This window comes from Parus major, chromosome 5, assembly GCF_001522545.3.
Source record: "Parus major isolate Abel chromosome 5, Parus_major1.1, whole genome shotgun sequence".
Taxonomy (NCBI): Eukaryota; Metazoa; Chordata; class Aves; order Passeriformes; family Paridae; genus Parus; species Parus major.
The window spans coordinates 29,423,457-29,443,241 of record NC_031774.1 but is presented as its reverse complement, the minus strand read 5'-3'; the positions used below and the strand labels follow the sequence as shown (position 1 = coordinate 29,443,241).

Sequence of the window (19,785 nt, the reverse complement as noted above, 5' to 3'; positions counted from 1 at the left end):
TCTCTTGTAAAATTTCTTTTGTGTGTTGCATTCTACTAGGAACCTTCAGAGATGTAAAAACTTGGGAAAGAGTCAAATGAGTAAGTCATGATGAAAAAGCATGGAAATGATTTCTAAATGTTAATGACTCTTGTGCTTTTTTTTAATGCTTCAAGGGAAAAGCTTTCAGCAACAAAGAGAAGCAATGAAGCAAACCATAGAAGAAGACAAGGAGCCTGAAAAATCAGGTGAGATATATGCTTCCCAAGTTAAAAAATAAAATCTCCTGTAGCAGTGTTAATTAGTTTTATATGGAACCTTGTCATGGTGGAGTTGTAGAACATTCTCCTGGTGTATTTTTTTTGTAATACAGGTGGGATGATTCTGTGAAATCCTTCATATAAATACAAGTCTGAATTTAACACCTTGTTGTATAAATCCCATGGGTTTTTTACAACTATGTGTGATGTAATTAGAATGATGTAGAGAATTTAGAAAGCCCCTTTTGTCATAAAGAATTTTACCAGCCATGACTTGGTTGAAGTCCTTGACATTTGCTTAATACACCAAAGCATTGTAATCAACAAAAGGATATTATACCTTTTCAAAACTGCAGAATAAATTCTCTACTTTAAAGACCCAAAACATGGGCAGAATAGGAATATTTTTGTTGTATGGGTGCTTGATTGTCATAATTTTTATTTTGGTTAGGAAAACTCTGGTGTGCGAAGAAAAACAAAAAGAAGCGGAAAAAGGTTTTATACAATGCAAATAAAAATGATGGTAAGGAACAACTTTTGTACAGTGTGTGTAATTATAAACAACCATAAAAGATTCTGCAAACAGCCTTGGGAAGAGAATGCTGAAATTTAGGATCTGATGTTAGAAATGCTAGCAGTAAGTTCTGTGTAAGTAATACTGTGTTGTGTTGTAGCATTTAGTGAAAGATGTTAAAGTGAAAGGACTTGTAAAGTCATTTAGTGTCTTTATTAAAGATCAGATGATAAGAGAAAGAAACACATAGTTCTTTTTAGGCATCGAAGCACTCATAATTTTACAATGATGAACCAATTTATTACAGCTTTGTAATCACTGCATAATTATAAATATAATTAAATAATTTTCCAGAAATGGAAACTTTCTTGACAGATTTTATAGGCTACTAGTACTTACGTTCTTACAAAAGTACTTTGAGATTGGGATGATGGTTGCTGCCAGTGGGTATAAAGTGTTAATCTTGTACTAGAAACTTGGTTTATTTTGGCAAAAAATGTTATTTCTTGGGTTTATGCCACTAGTTATATGAAGAGTAGTCAGTGGAAACATTTTTTTTCCCAAGAAAGGGAAAAAATTCTCATCTTACTGGCCACATGATGATCTTTGGGGTTCTGTTGCTTTGCTGACTCAGAGTAAGAGGCTGTGCAGAGTCAGGAACTGTCTGAAATCTGATACTGCATGCACTGATGATAAGCAATACATGGATCTGGCAGTAGAGTACATTGTGACTGTTTTATTGTTCTCTCTGAAGATTATGACAATGAGGAAATTTTGACCTACGAGGAAATGTCACTGTACCATCAGCCAGCAAATAGGAAACGTCCCATTGTTCTGATTGGCCCCCAGAACTGCGGCCAGAATGAGCTGCGGCAGAGGCTGATGAATAACGAAGTGGATCGCTTTGCCTCCGCCGTGCCCCGTGAGTGTGACAGCAGATAAGGTTCCTCATTCTGAACCTTGGCTGCAGACAAATCCTGTTGTGTTGGAAATAGTAATTAGGAGCTTGGGGGTTTGGCACAGGATATATTGAGCTCTTGAAAGAAGGGAAGTTAATGCAAATCCAGTGTTACAGTGTTCTGGAGGCACTATAAGACACGCATTTATATTGGTTTGAATAAAATTGGAGTGAGTTACAGAGGTTCAAAAAGAAACCAGGCAATATTATATTGGGCAAAAATTTTTTAATCAGATGTCCTGTGGAAATTTATATTTAGATGGAGGTGGCTTTAGTGCCCTCCCAAACCACTTGTATTTCACTGAATATTGTATTTTTAATGTCTAATGTACTCTAGATTGCGTTTACAGACAATGTAGCAATATATATTTGTTGAACAACAATTAATAGCTGTTTTCACATTCAGAACACAACTGCACAGTTAAAACTATTGCTTTTGTAGCTGACTGTTTTCTCCCTCTAGATAATGTAAGAGGGACCTCTGAATTGAGTTTGACAACTTAACCTGACCAAGGACATTTATTGTAGAAAACAAAATACATGGATTTCATGGATATTTCCTCTGCTGGGTTGGGGAGGGTATGGGGGGTATGTTTGCATGATTAGCAATATCCCTGCTAAGAGAAAAACTCTTCCCTTTCTTCAATTCTATACGTGTATCACCGTCTCAATTTCTTTTTTGTAGATACTACTCGGAGTAGGCGAGAGACTGAAGCAGCTGGCAGGGATTATCATTTCATCTCCAGACAGGCATTTGAGAGTGACATAGCTGCAGGGAAGTTCATTGAATATGGAGAGTTTGAGAAGAACCTCTACGGTACAAGCATAGACTCCGTGCGACAAGTCATCAACTCGGGCAAGATATGCCTTTTAAATCTTCATACCCAGGTATGGCAAAGATCTTGTCTGTCATGTTTTAATTGTAGAAGCTACTGTGAATATCTATAGAGCTCTATCTGGTTTATAAAATTTGTGTGTTTTCAAGATCCATATTCATGTTTATGCCAGGTTTTCTTTCAGTGATGCTCAATTGACTCTGTTCAGTTCCTTGTTTGCTAATATGCATATCTTTATCTGTGATGCAGGTGATAGGGGCCTTAGTTTTCACCAGCTTTAAGCATCTGGAAACCATCTAAATTTAAAAATTAATTAAAATAAGATCTGTGTCTTTCCATCTTCCAATTACTCTGTGATTTCTGGGGCTTTTGAAGATCAAGAGGACATTGTTTGTGATTATACTTGGAAATTGTATTTCAGGAATGTGCAGTTCCCAAATAGAGTTCAGAAATAAAGTACATCACATCCACAGTATTTAAAAACCATTTAGCTATGACCTTTTGGTTATGAAGAGAAAAACTGTGTTTGCATACCTCAATTTGAAAATTTAGTCAAACATGGTAAAAGGCTGAGTCTTGGAATGGAGCCTGTTTTCTGATACATACGATATGTATGAGGTCTGCTGCTGTTGTAGATGCTGCAAAAGAAGCCCTAAAACTCAGCCATATCACTAAAATCTAGTAGTATTGAAGCTATAATTAGTCATCACAAGCTGGGACCATGTGATACTTTACTAGCATAGCTCATGAGTATTGCAAAGCATGTCATGAGATGAAAATTCATAGCTCTTTAAAAATGTATCTAATTCTGTGGTTATAAAAATTTATCTCAGAGACAAGTTGTTTATCCCAACACAAACCTGACAAAACAGAATACTACACATACAGTAATAGTGCATCTGATACCTTGTATTTTAATATTCAAAACAGAAAAGGTTAAACTGTAATTTTTAAATTAAACTAATACTTCAAGACTCCTCTCTGTTCAAAGCTGATACCTTTACTTAGCATTGTAAGAAATTTAGTTCAATGTAGCTGACCTTTTTATTGCTTTTGGATACCAAAAGATCTATTCCTTCAGTTCAGTTATGAAGAATATTCTTGAACAAACGAAATAGTTGAGTTTCATGAAGTTGAAAAATATTGGAATATAAATTTAATAGGAAACAGTGTCTGAAGTCTGAATATTTCTACAGTTAATTCTGTTGCTGTTAATAAATTGTACAGTTGTTGTGTTTGAGAAGTATATTATCAATTATAGCATGTGAATAGTACGTCAATAAATGACCTTTTTCTGGGTGGAACTGTTAAATATTTAATCCTATTTTTGCAGTCACTGAAAACACTACGTAACTCTGACTTGAAGCCATATATTATATTTGTTGCACCACCATCACAAGAGCGACTACGTGCTTTATTGGCCAAAGAAGGGAAAAATCCTAAGGTAAGGTGTCTTAAGTGCTTCTGAACCCATGCTGGGTTTGCTGAGCAAATGCACATACTCTTTCCTTGGGATGGAGACACAGCAATGGTACTGGCAGTTACCACTGCAGCGAACCAGTGTAGCTGTGCTGCAGGTTGGTAGCCAGATGATGCTAAGGAAAGAGTTCATCCAGGATGCTTTTGGTCTAAAGAGATGTGAGAGGTATTAGACAAGAGAATGCACTGCTGATTCAGTAATCTGGGGCACAGTGTGTCTGCACTGGGGTCCCTGTATTTGGGTACAAAACCACGACCTTTTATTTCAAAACTGTGGAATACCCAGTTTTGTCCTCAAGTAAACCTGGGAGTAATTCTATGAGCAAAGGATTACCAGTTTTCATTTCACAACATACCTGCCTTTGGAAAAGTATTTACTTTATCCAGAACCCTTCATATAAAATTGTTTTAATGCTTGATCTTGTGGGAATCACTCTTCATTTTTAACCAGTCATGTCCAAGATCTGAGCTTAAGAGATTATTTAGTTACTCAGAAGTTAGTTCTGCAGAATGGACTTACAAGCCACAGATTAAACCAGGACATCTGAAAGCTCAGAAAAGTTCCTTATCAGGCTATGGTATACCAAGTACTTACTGCTCAGGCAGTGCAATATGTTCATCATCAGCTTTTTAACTGAAATCTATACTTTAGTGATTGGTGGGTGCCCTTTGCCACCACAGTAACTTCAGAGTACTGATTGAGCATAATGCAGTTCATATGAAGGAAAAACAATCTTCCCAGCATAACTCACAGTTATTCTTGACACAGCTGTTGGACACTCACTGGGATCTGTGGCTGTGTTGTTTTGCTCTCCTTGTTTGATGCAAGGGTGATTTATTACTTGTGTGCCAGATTTAAAGGTCCATTAAAGTCCAAATGTTGAAAGAGAGGAAATTTCCTTTCCTTCCCTGGCCTCTGAGTCAAATATAATCATAGTCTTTAAATGGGTGTTTCCTCCTTCATGTTTATGCAATGAAGGAAACTTTATTTTATATAAATATTGCATCTTATGTATGTTCTAGATTTTTATTGCAGTAGTTAAGGAATCTCTTTGCAGAAAAAAAAGAATGTATTGTTGTTACACTGTGCCTGTTTTCTTTCTGATTAATTTTATTGGAGTTGTATTTATTTCAGTTGGGTACATGCTATGGAGTTAAACCCCATCTCTGATACAGAAAAGAATATTTCTTGCATGTATGCCCAAATGTTGCTCTGATTTTTCAAGAGCGTGCAATGACTAAGAAAAAAGTCCTAATGCCTGAAGTTCCTTTTGAAATGTCCTCCCTAGGATGTTAACTCAAAAATTATACCTGAATGTTTCTTTATACACTATAAAATTAAATTGAGAAAAACACTTTTAGAAAATAAGTGTAAGAAAAATTCTGAAATCAAAACATTTCTACTTCTGCCTTTTTATCATTTATCTACACTACAATATTCTTGCTTTTGACATATTCCCTTCTAGCTCCCAAATGATGTTTTCTGTATTTCTGCAATGTTATTCAGCTAATGTTACAGTGATTTGGTCAACTTAAATGTGTAACTCTCACTGTGTGTGGCTCTCACTGCTGTGTACTGAGCACTTGTCACCAATGCCAGCTGTCTCCTTTGGCTGCTAGGTGTTGGCAGTGGCAGCAGAACGCTGCCTTGTTCCGCACGGTTCAGATTGTCTTACACCACCTCGGCCATCTCCAGTCTCCTTCAGTGAGATCAGTGTTGTGCAATGAGCAGTGCTGGATCTTCCTCCTTTGCTTCAGCCTGAGCAGTTATTTACTCTTTGCCACTCATGGCCAATCAGTCAGGATTCTCTTGAACACCCTTAGCTTTCAAATAGGAATCACGGTTGAGTGTTCCTGCAAACTTTTCAACAGCCAATAGCAACACCATGAGTGTTTGTGTAAAAAAAAGAGTTGTTCCATTTCCCTACTGTTACTGTGGAGGAGAGGCATACACACCTACACTAACTCTGTTTCTGATTGCAGCCAGAAGAGCTGAGAGAAATCATAGAGAAGACAAGGGAGATGGAACAGAACAATGGCCACTACTTTGATACAGCAATTGTGAATTCTGATCTTGATAAGGCATATCAAGAGTTACTCCGGTTAATAAATAAGCTTGACACAGAACCCCAATGGGTGCCCTCCACCTGGCTTCGATGAGAGCAGTTCCAAGGGACAAATGGACTTCAATCTAGTTACCTTTCCAAGCAGATCATGTGTAGGTCTGCCCAATTCTAGTATAAATGCATGTGAGCTTTAGTGGCAGCATCCTATGCCAGTGAAATTGCGTATTACTGAAAAATACGCTGTGAGTCAGCTTGTGAGCCAGTTTAACTGATCGAAAGATTGTACAAGTTTTCTTTCTCTGTGGTCTAGAAATGGAGACCAAGTCAGTACTAAATTCTAAAGCTTTAGATAGATTTTTTTTTCCTAGCAACTACTTTTATACATAAATCCACTTTTTTTAACTTAGAATCACCCTTCTGACAAAGATTTTAAGTGTGTTTGTGTGTATATATATAGTCCATGCTGTCACATAGTTATAAATATGAATGTTATTTAACACTTAACTTAATGACTTTGTGGGACGTGATGCTAGTTCAGGAGCATAACTCTACAGATCACTGGGCAGAGAAATAATCTACACATGAAAAATACCAATGACAAACCTCTCCTGTTCAAAAAAATACCCAGAATGAAGATGCTGCTCTGGTCTGGAGCTGCCCTGTGAGGCTTGAGTTAATATTTTATTTCTCAAACATTCCACTTTCTAATAGCACTGTAATTGAAACATGTGTATAATGTAAATATTTCGATCCTTGTGTCTTTTTAGTCAGACTTTTAAAATCAGATTTGACTGCACAGTAATTTTAGGTCCAATCAAAGATGACTATTATATTGAACTTCTAGATGTGATATTTTTATGCTGTTTTCTTTAAAACATACTGATTGATTGGAGACGCTGTTTTTCACAGACCTGTAGACACAGAAAGGCAGAGGTTATATTTTTGTGAAAATATTTAGTTATAAGACATGCTGCTTGAAAGTCAACTAAAATTCTCATGTTTTATAACAGAATACTGACTTATACAGACTGATGTGCTGAACATGGGAAGACAGTGGGGTTTTTTAATCTCTGCAAATGGTTCATGTTGTGGCTGTTGGACTAACGGACAACTAACTGGAATTAAAATAGCTGAATGTAGCTACTGTGTTATGAGTATTATAATTCACTAGCCAACATATTGTCCTGCATTTGCTCAGTACTGCAGTGAAAATATGTGTAAAACACTGGTAACTGACTGAGAAGTCACAAGAAAGGGGAATATTTTTAGTGGTTAAAACAAAAAACTTGAAACAAGGGAACAAAAGGTAAGGTCTGTACCCTAATGTGTTCTACAAAGCAGGTGGGAACATCTCTGCATGCTCAAATTATTCTGGCTGTGAAAGTATAACTACTGTGGCTGTGCATCTGCAGTAGGGCTGTTTTTGCTGACACTAAATGAATAGTAGTATCGTGGCTGGTTTGGGTTTGGGTAGCACAAAGAACCTGAACTGTGAATATTTCTTTTAGCCATAGCGTTTCTTTGTTCCTATAGGTAAAACACTGGAGTTATGTCAATGTGTAGTTCACTCCTGTCTAATGTTGAAGGATAAAGTAGTTACTGTTTTCCATTCTGTCTTGCATATATTCTTCTTGAAATGTTAGTGGAACAAATTCACACCCACTGTTAAAGGGCTCAAAGTATAGAGCAGATGTAAAGAAATTGTCAGATAACTGTCCTAGGTACTGAACTAATAATCAGTACATTTTTGTATTAAAAAATTGAAGTATAGAGTGCATTCCTGTCTTGCTAGAAAGGAAAATTATTTGCTGGTTTAATTAATACTTAGGGCTGAGTAGCAATTAAGTAGTGGGGATAAGTAATGATGCTTCAGAAAGAAAATGGGGTGGAAACTTGAGTCTCTTAGTTCAAGTCAATGTTAGAAATAATACTGTGCTACTGTTGGCCTAAGGGCTGGATATTCAAATTACAGCTTTTTGCCTCACATTGCAGGCATGTTCTCAGTTTCATCCATAGTTTATGACAACAGCAGTCTTCAGGTATATTGGAAAAACTGTATTGATTCTACCCTTTTCAAAGAAAGATGATTATAGATGTGTTAGGCTTTTGGGTATTGAATGTTTCTGGACAAGAAGGTGGAATGCAGTAGAATATGTTGAGAAAGGTTAACCTAGCTCAGCTATGTAGGTGCTGTCCAAATTCTGCCAGTCACAATCAGCTCAAGGTGGTTGCTGAACCTCCTTAGGTATTCAGTGTTTATAGGCAGCATCAGTCTCAGCAAATCATGCCATTCATGTTATTTCATTGACATTTGTCTCCCTGGTTTTTCTGAAATGGTGTACAGAATCTGTTTTTATATAAATGAGCTTTTGAATGTAGACTTAAAGCATATTGCTTGAAGTTCAGCTCTACTCTCTCAATTCCCAAGGCAAACAGAAGTCACTGACATCCATAGAGAGGTGCTATGGTATCTTTTAACCAGTGTTAGCTTTGCATCCTGCAGAAGGGAAGAGCCTGAGCAGCACTGAAATATGTATCTGGATGTCCATCTGCTGCTAGCTTGAACCTGGAACTACCTTGTGTAAGAAATGATTCCGTCTTGTTTATGAAGAATGTGTGCTAGTTCCCTCGAGAATAAAAAAGCATACATAGACTTCACTGGTAAAACTCTTCAACCTTATCCCAGGCTTTGTAGTGAACTGTATCAGACTGAAATAATGGTATCTGCATTTTTACCAGTCCAGATTTAATTAAAAATAAATATTAAATGAATTGCAGAAAAGAATTTTTGAATGTAATTAAATATGACTTTTAAAATTTTAGATGGGTGGGTTCCATGCCTTAAATAATTGAGGTAACTTAACTGAGACCTGTGGTTAGCCCCACATTGTACTTTTATACATGTATCTGCACTCTGTATTTTGAGACATCATGAACTGCACACTAATGTAAAAATGTAAAATATTTCTAGATTTAAAATAAATCACTATACAGTTTTACTTCTTGTAGTGAATCTTGGGAGTCTTCTTTCTGCCATTTTGGTGAAACATTCTGTGACCCATCAGTGCCCTACAGAATGTTGCATGAGCCTTCTGACACCATCCATCCTGTGGGAGAGGCTACAACAGGTCTGCAGAGCTCCAGTGTCTCTCTTTCAAGCTTGATCTGTATCTTACAACAGACTATGGACTTAGTATTCAGCTGTGCTGTCTGCAGCTTCACAAGAGAAAAGAAATGACCTTATTATTCATGCAATTCTAAAATTATTTTTAAAGGTGTTAATAGAAATTTATTCCTTGCAGTTACCTTTCATCTACAGTTAAGTGCTAGATCATGTTTGAAAGAAGATGCTTACCTTGAATAGATTAGACTTCTAGTAGTAGAAACCATGAACTAGGATTAGTTCTGGGTTTGCTGATTGCAAACCAGTGTCTTCAAGAAAAAGAACACAACCATTGTGTTCAAGGAATGGACGTGGCACTTAGTGCAGTGGACTGACAAGGTGGTGATTGGTCAGAGGTTGGACTCAGTTATCTTAGAGGTCTTTTACAACCTAAATGTATCCTGTGCTCATGTCTTTAGGAAATAAGTTCTTCAAACTGAGCAGGGTGATAGCCTGCTGATCAGCCACTCTCCTGGACTCCACTCAGCAACCTTGGACATGAGAATTGCAGGAAGAATGGATTGCTGTACATTCAACCCTGCTTTGCTTGCCAGCCTACTGAAGCAATGAAGATTTGCAGCAACATAGCTACATCTAGCTAGATGGCTGTTTCTATGTAGGAGGGAGCCACATCTCCTTAGTTACTTATATGAAGCAGTAAAGATTAAGTAAATGTGAGCACAGGCTGTAAGAGATGTGCTCAGTGTGGTTTCCACGTCAGGGGTAAAGGGTGAAGCAGAGGTTTTATTTTGAAATCAACACAACAAGCTTTTAAGACTGTCATCTTCTAGCAATTTGAGCTGGACACCAGGTACTTTAGCAGTTTAAATTTACACTTGTTTCTAGCACAGACAGTACACAAGTTGGCAAAACCTCTAATTAAAACGGTGGCTATTTTAGGCCAACGGTAACAATCGTGCAACAAAAATATATCACAGAAGACTGTGGATTTCGTCAACAGGTTAGAAAACTAGAGTTCCCTTTAGAGGCTTTTTTCAGCTGTGCCAATACTGGCTCTAAGCAACTTGAATATTACTAGTTCAGCAGCAAAGAATATCACATGCATCTTCCTCCCTAAGTAACATTTTTCTCTGCTTGTACTTAGGAAGGGGAGCAATTAGATTAATCTGATTAGGCAAATCCAGAGCCATCCTTCAAAAAAATACAGCTATTAACAGTCATTCCTACTAAGTGAAGGAACAGGCTGAACATGGAATAGAAGGCTTTCCTGATAATAAAGCATCTGACCCATTTCTGCCTTTCCTCTTATGCTGCAGTCAAGTTCCCAGATTTCTAATCTCCCAGGAGAAATCCACAATCCATTCAACTCAAGACTTGGACACCAAATGAGAAGCCACATAAGTATCTTGGAGGCAACATGTCTTGAATTACATTGCAACTGGACATTCTGTATCTTGGGTCCCCTGCTCCATATACACCAACTGTGCAGGGTTACTCGAAGAGAAGGTCTTCATCCTTCTCTTCTGCTAAGAGATTGGCTGGCTCACTTTCCCCACCAGCAGCCCTCCGCAGCTCCCGCTCTTGGTCAGACTTTTCTTTCAAGACTTTTTTCTTTTCCTGGATCTTTTTAAGCCTGTGAAGAGAAATGCAGATTTATCTGTGAAGCAAATGTATTTTCATACAATAGGTTAGTAGCTATGCTATACAAGTTGGATTTGATAAAGCTACCTGGAAAAGTTCCACAGGAAACAAAAATTCTGTAATAAATACCAAATTTGGCAAAATGGCAAAAATAAAAGGCTTTTATTGCTAGCTGCTGCAATTGAAAAACTTAACCAAACTATAAATTATATTCTTGATGCATGAATGCATGATACTATTCTGCTTGTTTTTAATCAAGTTCATTCCTCTTTCATTCATTTCAGGTTTGACCTTTTTGCTTCAGATAGCCCAGAACACTGACTTTATTTATAACTTTCAGACAAGTAATTGGTGGGCTCTGAGTGCCCAGCTCTGGAAAAAAAAAAGTGCAGTAAGAATGATGTCATGTTTAACAATGTTTGCTACCAGATGTGGTGAACAGTTCTCCTAACTCCATTTTGAGGAATGGTCTATTTTAGAAAGAGACCAGTCTAGTCTTTTGACGAATCTTTTACCTGTAGAACTCCTCTCGTTCTCGTTCATCCAGTTCTGTGATGATATAAGAAAGAGTACGCTCAATCCTGGGAATAATCACTAAAAAAATATAAATAAGGAAGTTAGGTCTGCTCTTTATTAGCCAGGAAGTTATCTAATATAGTGTACAGATGTTGTTTGAAGTCAATGTAGTAATTCTTTTGGCTAAGGGAAATCTATGTCTTTCATGGAAGATCATATTATTTCCTGATGGACAAGTACACAAAATATAAAAAAAGTCCTGGGAAGTGGGCAAAATTTGAACTAAAACTATGTTCTTCCTTCACATTGTTTCAGAGACTTCTGTTCAGTGTAGCACCTTTACTCAGGTAAAGAATTATCTCTTTTTAAAAAGGCCATCATGAAAACAAATATTCAAATACAACACAATCACAAAAGACACTAAACACAGCTTTAACACCAAACTGAACAAGCCCTGTGTCAGAATCATTTGCTGAAAGAAGAAACCTGTTATCAGCACTACCAAAATTATTTGGAAGGCTGCAGAGGAAACCTTTTTTAAGTCAAATTGTCAGTGATAAGCTGCAGTTAAGGCCTGTATGTTCAAAGAAGTCAGTCTATGAAAAACCGTGGAAAAGGATGATTTGGAAACATGGACTGAAAGACATTATTGTGTACATGCAAAAATTATTAAATCCAGGACATCAAAACTCAGCAACTTGAAACAATCAAAGCACTCTGGACACTGCAGCAAAATGAATCACAGTCAATACTGGGATTGTAGTAGTACTTAAGAAACGTCAATAAACAAATCTATGAACAAGAACATGAAGAAAAAAGAATTCAGATCAAAGGAAAGTACCAGCATATTGACATAAGGACTGTTCCATGCAAAACCAAGAAGTCACCAGCCTCTCCACTGGGTACCACCATTACAGTTTTAAAGTTTGTTAGAGTGATTTAAAGTTAAATATACTTTAGTTATTTGAAGTTTATTATCCTAGCTATTGGAACATCTTAACACATAGAAACATCGTATCTTCTGCTTCTAGTCAACAGGCTTCATCAGTTAAGTCAAAGTCACTAGCAGGGACTGCAGAATGTTTGTGGAACTTCTGTCCTGTAGATTCTTAATACAATTTCTTGATTACTTTCTCATGTTTTCCTATTCATTTATCTCTGTGTCCTCCAGTCCATTCCACTGGGCTTTTAATTTTTTTCTTTCTTTTCAATATGCTTAATTGTAATGCTTTCTAGAAAGCATTCTTGAACTGGTGACATGTCCCAATCAGAAAGAGTGACTTCCTTGACCATGCTCCTCATCTTGCACAGAGACAGAAAAAGGTTATGCATCCCAAATGGAAAAATACTCACCATGTTCAATTGCATTCACACGTCTGTTTGTTATTTTAATGGCTTCATCCAAAGTAATAAAGGATGTCTGATGGAATGGAATTAAATAATTAATACATAACAAGACAAATTCAACATTTCCACCAGTTCTGTACACAAAACCAGATAGCACTTGAAAGCCAACTGTATGATGTAGCTTTACAAACTATGTCCTTGATAGAAGCAGAATGTTTTCTACTGATGTCACTAGCACACTCAATACTGCATATTAGTGGTTATAAATACCAACTCTCCAAAATAGTTTCTTCTTAGCATTAAAGAATAAGGATTTCTCTGATGCAGTAATACGGCTAAAAAAGGTTTGCAACTTTGTACAGCACTAATTAAGCCACAACTACTGAGAGATAATAACTTTCACTTTAGGAAAGTGAGAAACCAATGATCCTGGTTTTTTTAACTCCCACCAACCTGTAATGAGGCCAGCTCCACAAGCAGCTCCACAGCTTTGGCATAGTTCCTCTTCAGCTTAGCCAGCTGTTCTCCACCTCTGGCCAAGCCAGTCAGCTCATAGCCTGAAAAAAAATGGTTACTATTGCTATTATAGTGTTTCCTTACTAGATAAAAATACACACTACAGAGATATAAAGAGCTCATCAAGTGAGGAGCTAAAGCCTTTTCCCATTAACAAATTGTCTTTATAGTGGTTTATGTTGTGCATGTCTCTAGTAAGACTTAGAAGTCTCAAAATCTGGAAATACAAGTCTTCTCCTCATCTGAAAAATTCATTGATTTAGGAAAGGAGAATCTGTTAGAGTCCCTAATAATCCCTCCATGTCACAGGACCAGGGCAAAGCATCAAAGGAAGTAAGTACCCCTGTGTCTGTGATGTAAACTGACTTATCATTAAGACATGACAGTATTTCTGTATGAGCATGGAATAGCCGTAAGTACATAAAAACAGAATTGGGTTGTACTTACTGTCCCCTCCTTCCTGGTAATGCTCAAAAACTGGCAAGGTTACACCTGACAGGAGCAAACAAAAATGCAGGTAAGAGACATAAAGGGTTACAGATTTATTAAGTACAGCTCACTTTTACCCCATTTGCTTCTAATTATGTAATGTCAGAAGCTTTGTTTACAAAATATTCCTACATAACTTGGAACAATTAAGTCATTCTGGTTCTGACACAGAACTTCAGTATTGTGTTGAGTTTGCAGAGATTAAGACACATGGAAAGTTCAGGGAAATATTCTGGTTTATTCAGTTTTATTATGTTTCTGTTTAGTAATATGTTCCCTTTGCTTAAGGAATATTTTAATCTTTCAATCCTGTTTTATCTGTCTTGTTTTCTTCATAGACAATTGCTTGAAATTTATTTAACTTTGAGGCTTAACTCCTGATCTGTTTTCCAGTAGAGCTGTATGGAAATTATGCTTTGTCCAAAGATTCAGAAATTGGACTGCAGTTTACACACATTAGTTTTATTTTATGAGAGGTAACTAACCAAATACAAAAATCAGCTGTATATGAACAGACCAACAAATTAAAAGTGTTCCTACTGTTAGGTAGGTAAGAAAAAAGGGAGACAGTGTTTGGATACATTCCTCCCTATTTCCAAGTGTCCTATCACAGTTCCCTCAAGAGTTGAAGTACTCATGGCCTGGAAAGGAGTCACCTGCTACATTGTCTTTTTTAGCTCTGATCTTGACTTGTGCTTTGTTCACATTTTGGATCACAGTGGTACTGTAAGGAAGAAAACACAGATCTCAATCAGGAAAGTTGAAGTGGTTCATTAACTCATCATCATATACAAGTTGAATCAGTTATCAAATAGCTGCAAGGACCTGGAAAGTGTTGTCAGCTCAGTTCTCTATGCAAGTCATTCCACAGTCTTCAAAGCTAACACAGAAGCTTTGAAAGAAACAGGTTTCCAGCAAAGTTTGGAAAAGATGCAGAGGCTATGAAATGTAACTTTAAAAATGTCTTAGATCAAGTTTAAACAGCTGAAAAATTAGCCAGTTATCTGGCATATTATTTTAATAACACTGAGTCTAATCAACCTGTAAGATTTCTTTCACAGTGAAAGTAATTTCAAGGCTTTAAATACAAACCAAGGCCACAACATTTTGTTCATTTTAGTTTCTAGGTATTTGTTCTTTCAGACCATTAATGAGTTTATTTACCCACTAACTACTGTATTAACAAACTTGGACTTGTACAACAATTCATCTTGAAGCATTCCAAAGTAACTTGAGGTCTTCCAAGAACAGGTCACTACAACTCCTCTGCTGAAGTCCAGTTTACTTACAGGGTGGAATCCGACTTGTTTATAGCTAAACACAGTGACTAGTTAGGACAGGAAACTGCACTATATCCAAATGAAAGGGCAAAAAGACTTTCCTTCAGCAGCATGCAGATTACTACTGTGTCTGATCACTTGGCCCTTCTCCATGACTTGGTAGTACCATCAGCTGAATCTCAAACACTTCCCCATGCACACCTGAATGAATTACACCAACCCTAGACAGAGCTGTAATTTATTAAAATACAATTAAAGTATCCTGCTGGAGGAAAAGGATTTGTTTCCCCTCTTGCATACAGCCCTCTCTAGCCCTCGTGACACAAAGGTTAGCAAGGTAGGAGATAAGAACAACTGGTAAAATCACTGTGTGACTTACTGGCAGAAAATACCACACATCACATCTGTCCCTCAAATTCACAAGACCAAATTAACAAATTGTCCAATACTCTGATATAAATTCTTGCTTCCCTACATTTTCGATTCCAAGCTGCAAAAAGCAACACCTTCTCAAACCAAAGACAAAAACAAAATTCTGTTAATCTTTCCACTTATTTCGCTTCCAATGGAATGCATGTTTTCATCATGCAAGTTGTCTCCTTCCTCCAGTGATGTCTCACACCTTTACATAACACAATTCAGTTCATCCTGTCCACAATCACCCTTTTTTAGGTGCCTTTAAGAAATTACCTTTTTTCTCCAAAAAAGATAATAGTAATTTGTTGATAGGTCTTTCCCATAGGTAGGCCATCCTCATGGAAGCCCAGCAATCCTCACCTGAAATCTCCTGCTGTGAACTTTGCCTCAGCAAGTGAAAAGGCAGCTTCTCTCATCACCTCACCCATCAGCATCTTAGTCTGTTAAAAAAAAAACAACAACAAAAGGCAGCATATGCAAGGCACATTGTTACTCCTTTTCTGGGATAAATAACTAGCAGCATCAAGAGAAGAAATTGAAGAGAATGAGAAAGTCCTATATAGACAGCTTACTCTCAAACTGGAAATCGTAATTCTTGGGCGACTGGCAAAAAAAAAGGAAGTATTTCAGCTGTTTCATTGTAGAACTCATAGAAATAGCAAAAGATTTGTCTTAATCATGAAATTCTATTACATGGGGGTTAAATCACAACAGTAACATGGCTCAGTAAGAAAATACTCTTCTTTCACGTTGTATGGAATCCTATGACACAGCTGAAGTTGTTTTTCAACATACAAATATATGCACCTTTGTGAAGCTGCAGGCTCCTCCCACTCCGTTTTTTCCCAATTTTTACAGATTTGTAGCCCTTGTAGCTAAAAACCTTGCTATTGAGAAACACCAGCCTTTGTGTGTCAGACAGTGTCTAGGAAGCAATGCCAGAGTGATAACAAAGGACCACTGCAAACTATGGACATTGCAGCAGCTGCAGCTAAAACAGTGCAACTAAACCCATCAAATATGCCAGAACAGAACAAGTAGTAGGCTCTACTGACTATCTCAGATTTGTCATCCATGTTACAAAGGAAGAAGCAGGACTCTGTGTTCCTTCCTAAAAGAACAAGCCCCATCTGGACAAAACTTGTGCTTGCCAGTGTACCTAGTCATGCAAGAAACATTATAGATCTGCAGTATCCCCTCAAACCAGATGAAGCAACAAAAATGGGGCTACAGAATATGTTCATACCAATCCTAAAGTATTTGGCAGCATCACAGCTAATTCCCTGTAATATACAAGAGATGATAGGGAAGTTGGGACACCAAAGAAAGCAGAGGCTTAGACTGTCTGGAAAGAGGTGAACAATATTAACTCTTCCAAGTTCCTGTATCATTTCAGCCAAAAAATGTAATTCTGTTCACGTGTTCTCAGTAGTCTCACAAAAAACAGCCAGAAATTTGTCCTATATTCCAGCCTATCTAATGAAGTTAGCAGAACAGGAATGCACAACAGACAGAGCAGACAGATTTCAAGTAGTTAACCAAACAAAGGCTAGTTTACCTACCTCAATAATTTTCTTAAGGATCTGCCTGAATCGAAGTGTCAAAGCATCAGATTTTTTCTTTAAGAGGTTACGACCTGTTTGGGCTCCTTTCAAACGAGCCTTCATGATGGTCTGAGCCCTGGTAAACAGAGGAATAAAGAAAAAACATCCTGCATTGTCTGAAGGGACTAGGAAAAAACTTTGGTGAATTTTTCTGACATGCATATGACTGAAATTATGAGGCAACCAAGAAACACTGTTGTAAAACAAGATGTCCCCCTCAGGACAGAACTGTAGATTCCCATTTAAAAGCAAGGGAAATTATATTTATCTCCATCATCACTGAGAACTACAAGGTCTGTGAAGTCCAAGCTCATGGAAGATTGACAAGACATACTGCAGTGCTTCCATAATAGGAAATAAGACTTTTCATTTTTCTTCATGAGTTAGGAGCACCAGAAATCAAACTACTCCAAATACCAACTGTCACTGTGATACTGGTATTGCTTTTTTTTTACTACCATGTCACCTTAAAATCAGACAACACAGCAAATTATTCATGTGGTCATTATTGTTGATGCCATGTTCTGATTTTACAGAGCAAGAAGATGCAGCACTTCTACATTCTGGTTTTCCTTGGCTTCATATGCTGCATAGGAGATTTACAAGCTATTACAGACAATCAAAAGCAGCAACAAGTTAAAAGGGATATTAGTGAATTAGCTGTAGCTTTAATTCCAGTAGCACACTTATAGGTTTTTTTGTATGAAATTATGAAAAGGAACTGTACTACTTTCTACATGCAGCCACTGTGCACAAAGGACACCGTTCAAGCCAAGTTCTTACACACTTCCTCTCTGACCTTGGAAAAAATAAGTGTAATTAAGATTCTATCTACACAGTGGAATCCACTACTGGCCACATCTGCTGGCATGTGATGAGAATAGCTCCATTAACATCTACCAAATATGTATATCTGAAAACCATGAATACTTCATGAATGTTTATGATTTAAAAAAATTAATCAGAGATTAAAAAGGCAACTTTACTTTCCCAACAAGCAGGTGTCTGTCATCACCTTGAACTAACTTGTTTGCTCTGTTCACCATCTGCCAGGGACTGGCTGGCCTTCTAGTTCAAGCAAGATCTCACTTGCTCTGAGAGTGCAATAAACAAAGTTTGTTTACTCTCAAGGAAACTGAGCAGTTTCTGGAATTGAAGATATCCAGCACAGAAGAGGCTCATACCAGCAAGCCACTCTGTAAAACCAAAAAACCCTGAGCCAACATGAAAAATAAACCTCATTAAATCCTTTTCTGTCAGTTAACAAAATTAATTGTTGCAGACACAGGTCATCTCTATTTTGCCATTCTAACTTACATTCATTTGGGAACACCACCCACATTATTGTCTATCACCTTGTTTGAAACTGGGCTTGTAAATATTAGGCCTTTGTACATGACCACCCTCATGCCACAGTGACACATGACCTCACAAATCCAGACAGCTTTCAAGAGTGACTGAAGTGCCCCGTCCTTGGACATCCAAACTGAGTGAAAAATAGCACTACCAAAGAGCAGGAGTGAGACCAGATGACTTAGTGTATGCAATAATTCATTTCTGTGTATGCAATAGTTTATTTCTAAACTAAATTTCAAAACAGAACCTTTACCATGTAATGCATTAATCTTTCCATATAAACTGTTACTTTATATGTCCTGAGCTCATACAGAGTGAATAATTATTATTTCATGTTTGAGGTTTTCTGTCCTGCAAGGCACCCTTTCTATTATGAAGATTATGTCCAGGCATCAACCCACTTTTATGCAAGAAGGTTTGAAACAGCCTTTCACCTTAAAGCAGTCTGTCTGTCCTGGAGGGTTCCAAAGAGAAACTGAACAACGTTATTAAACCAGTTTTATTTGATTGTTTGCATTTGTTCCAATGTTGGCAGCTTTCTCAGCCTTCTCAGGAGACATCTGATTTCATGACAAATAGTTTGCTGTCTAGATCTGGAAAATTACCTGACTGTCCATTACACTGGGAGCACTTTACTTCCTTCTTTTTTAACACTTTATGGCCAACCTCTCTTACAGCACTATCGTCTGTTGCAAAATTAAGGGAAGCTGTGGCTCCATTTGTCCATTTTTCCTGCACATACATTCTACAAATTGTTCTTTTTGAAGTAAGGTTTGCGTAAGGACACGATTTTAAATACCACACCCAGCATCTCGGTGCCGGGCGCTGCCTCGGCGCTCTGAGGACTGACAGAGCTGCTGTGGAGCCTGGGAGCAGAATCTCAAGTTCAGGATCAGCGGCCCTCAGCTGCTCCATCACAGAGCCGGGGGATCCCCGCTCGGGGCGCAGCGCGCACGCAACCGCCGGAACGACTCCCAGCGCCGAGCCCCGATGAGGAGCCCTGGGCGCCCCGACAGCCGCCGCTCCCGCCGCCTCGGGCACGGCACGGAGCCCCCGCGCTCCCCCCTCGGCGCTATCCCCCCGACCCGTCCCGGCGGACACTCACATCCGCGAGGGGAAGATCTCGATGCGGTCCTTGGCCGACATGGCTGCGGCGGGGCCCGGCCCGGCTGTCGCCGCTGTCACCGGCGGGGCCCGGCCCGGCTGTCCCCGCTGTCGCCGCCGCCGTCACGTGACTGGGCCCCGCCCCCGCGCGAGGCCGTGCCCGCGCGCAGGGGCCGAACCCGGATGCCCGCGCGGCGCCGGGCGCTCCGCTTGTGGTCACGTGTCCCCCGGGGCCGGCGCTAGGAGACGCCATTGGCTGAGCCCGCGGTTCCGGCCGCCCGCCGCCAGGGGGCGCTCGA

General features: G+C 38.5%; 2 protein-coding genes across 2 annotated transcripts in view; one reads left to right on the top strand and one right to left on the bottom strand.

The window, feature by feature from the left end:
• Positions 1 to 7,557, top strand: part of MPP5 (membrane palmitoylated protein 5) — a 54,141-nt gene extending 46,584 nt beyond the window's left edge. The window contains exons 9-14 of the mRNA XM_015631144.3: positions 156 to 227; positions 691 to 762; positions 1,508 to 1,675; positions 2,397 to 2,599; positions 3,881 to 3,991; positions 6,010 to 7,557. Coding sequence (XP_015486630.1) covers positions 156 to 227; positions 691 to 762; positions 1,508 to 1,675; positions 2,397 to 2,599; positions 3,881 to 3,991; positions 6,010 to 6,186 — 803 coding nt within the window. The 3' untranslated portion in view covers positions 6,187 to 7,557. The remainder of the gene's footprint in view (positions 1 to 155; positions 228 to 690; positions 763 to 1,507; positions 1,676 to 2,396; positions 2,600 to 3,880; positions 3,992 to 6,009) is intronic.
• A 2,422-nt stretch (positions 7,558 to 9,979) lies between these two features.
• Positions 9,980 to 19,645, bottom strand: ATP6V1D (ATPase H+ transporting V1 subunit D). Its single transcript, XM_015631146.2, has 9 exons — positions 19,488 to 19,645; positions 16,985 to 17,102; positions 15,783 to 15,862; positions 14,382 to 14,449; positions 13,684 to 13,728; positions 13,174 to 13,277; positions 12,727 to 12,793; positions 11,373 to 11,451; positions 9,980 to 10,849 (listed from the first exon to the last, which is right to left on the bottom strand). Exons 1-9 carry the CDS (start codon positions 19,526 to 19,528, stop codon positions 10,708 to 10,710), a joined length of 744 nt encoding a protein of 247 aa, XP_015486632.1. The 5' UTR covers positions 19,529 to 19,645; the 3' UTR covers positions 9,980 to 10,707.
• Positions 19,646 to 19,785: the final 140 nt, after the last annotated feature.

Coding starts and splice junctions, on each gene's coding strand:
- ATP6V1D (XM_015631146.2), bottom strand. CDS start 19,528: ATGTCGGCCAAGGACCGCATCGAGATCTTCCCCTCGCGGAT. Junction 14,450..15,782: donor TTCACAGCAGGAGATTTCAG/GTGAGGATTGCT, acceptor TCTTCCTTACAG/TACCACTGTGATCCAAAATG. Junction 13,278..13,683: donor TTACCAGGAAGGAGGGGACA/GTAAGTACAACC, acceptor ATTTTTTTTCAG/GCTATGAGCTGACTGGCTTG.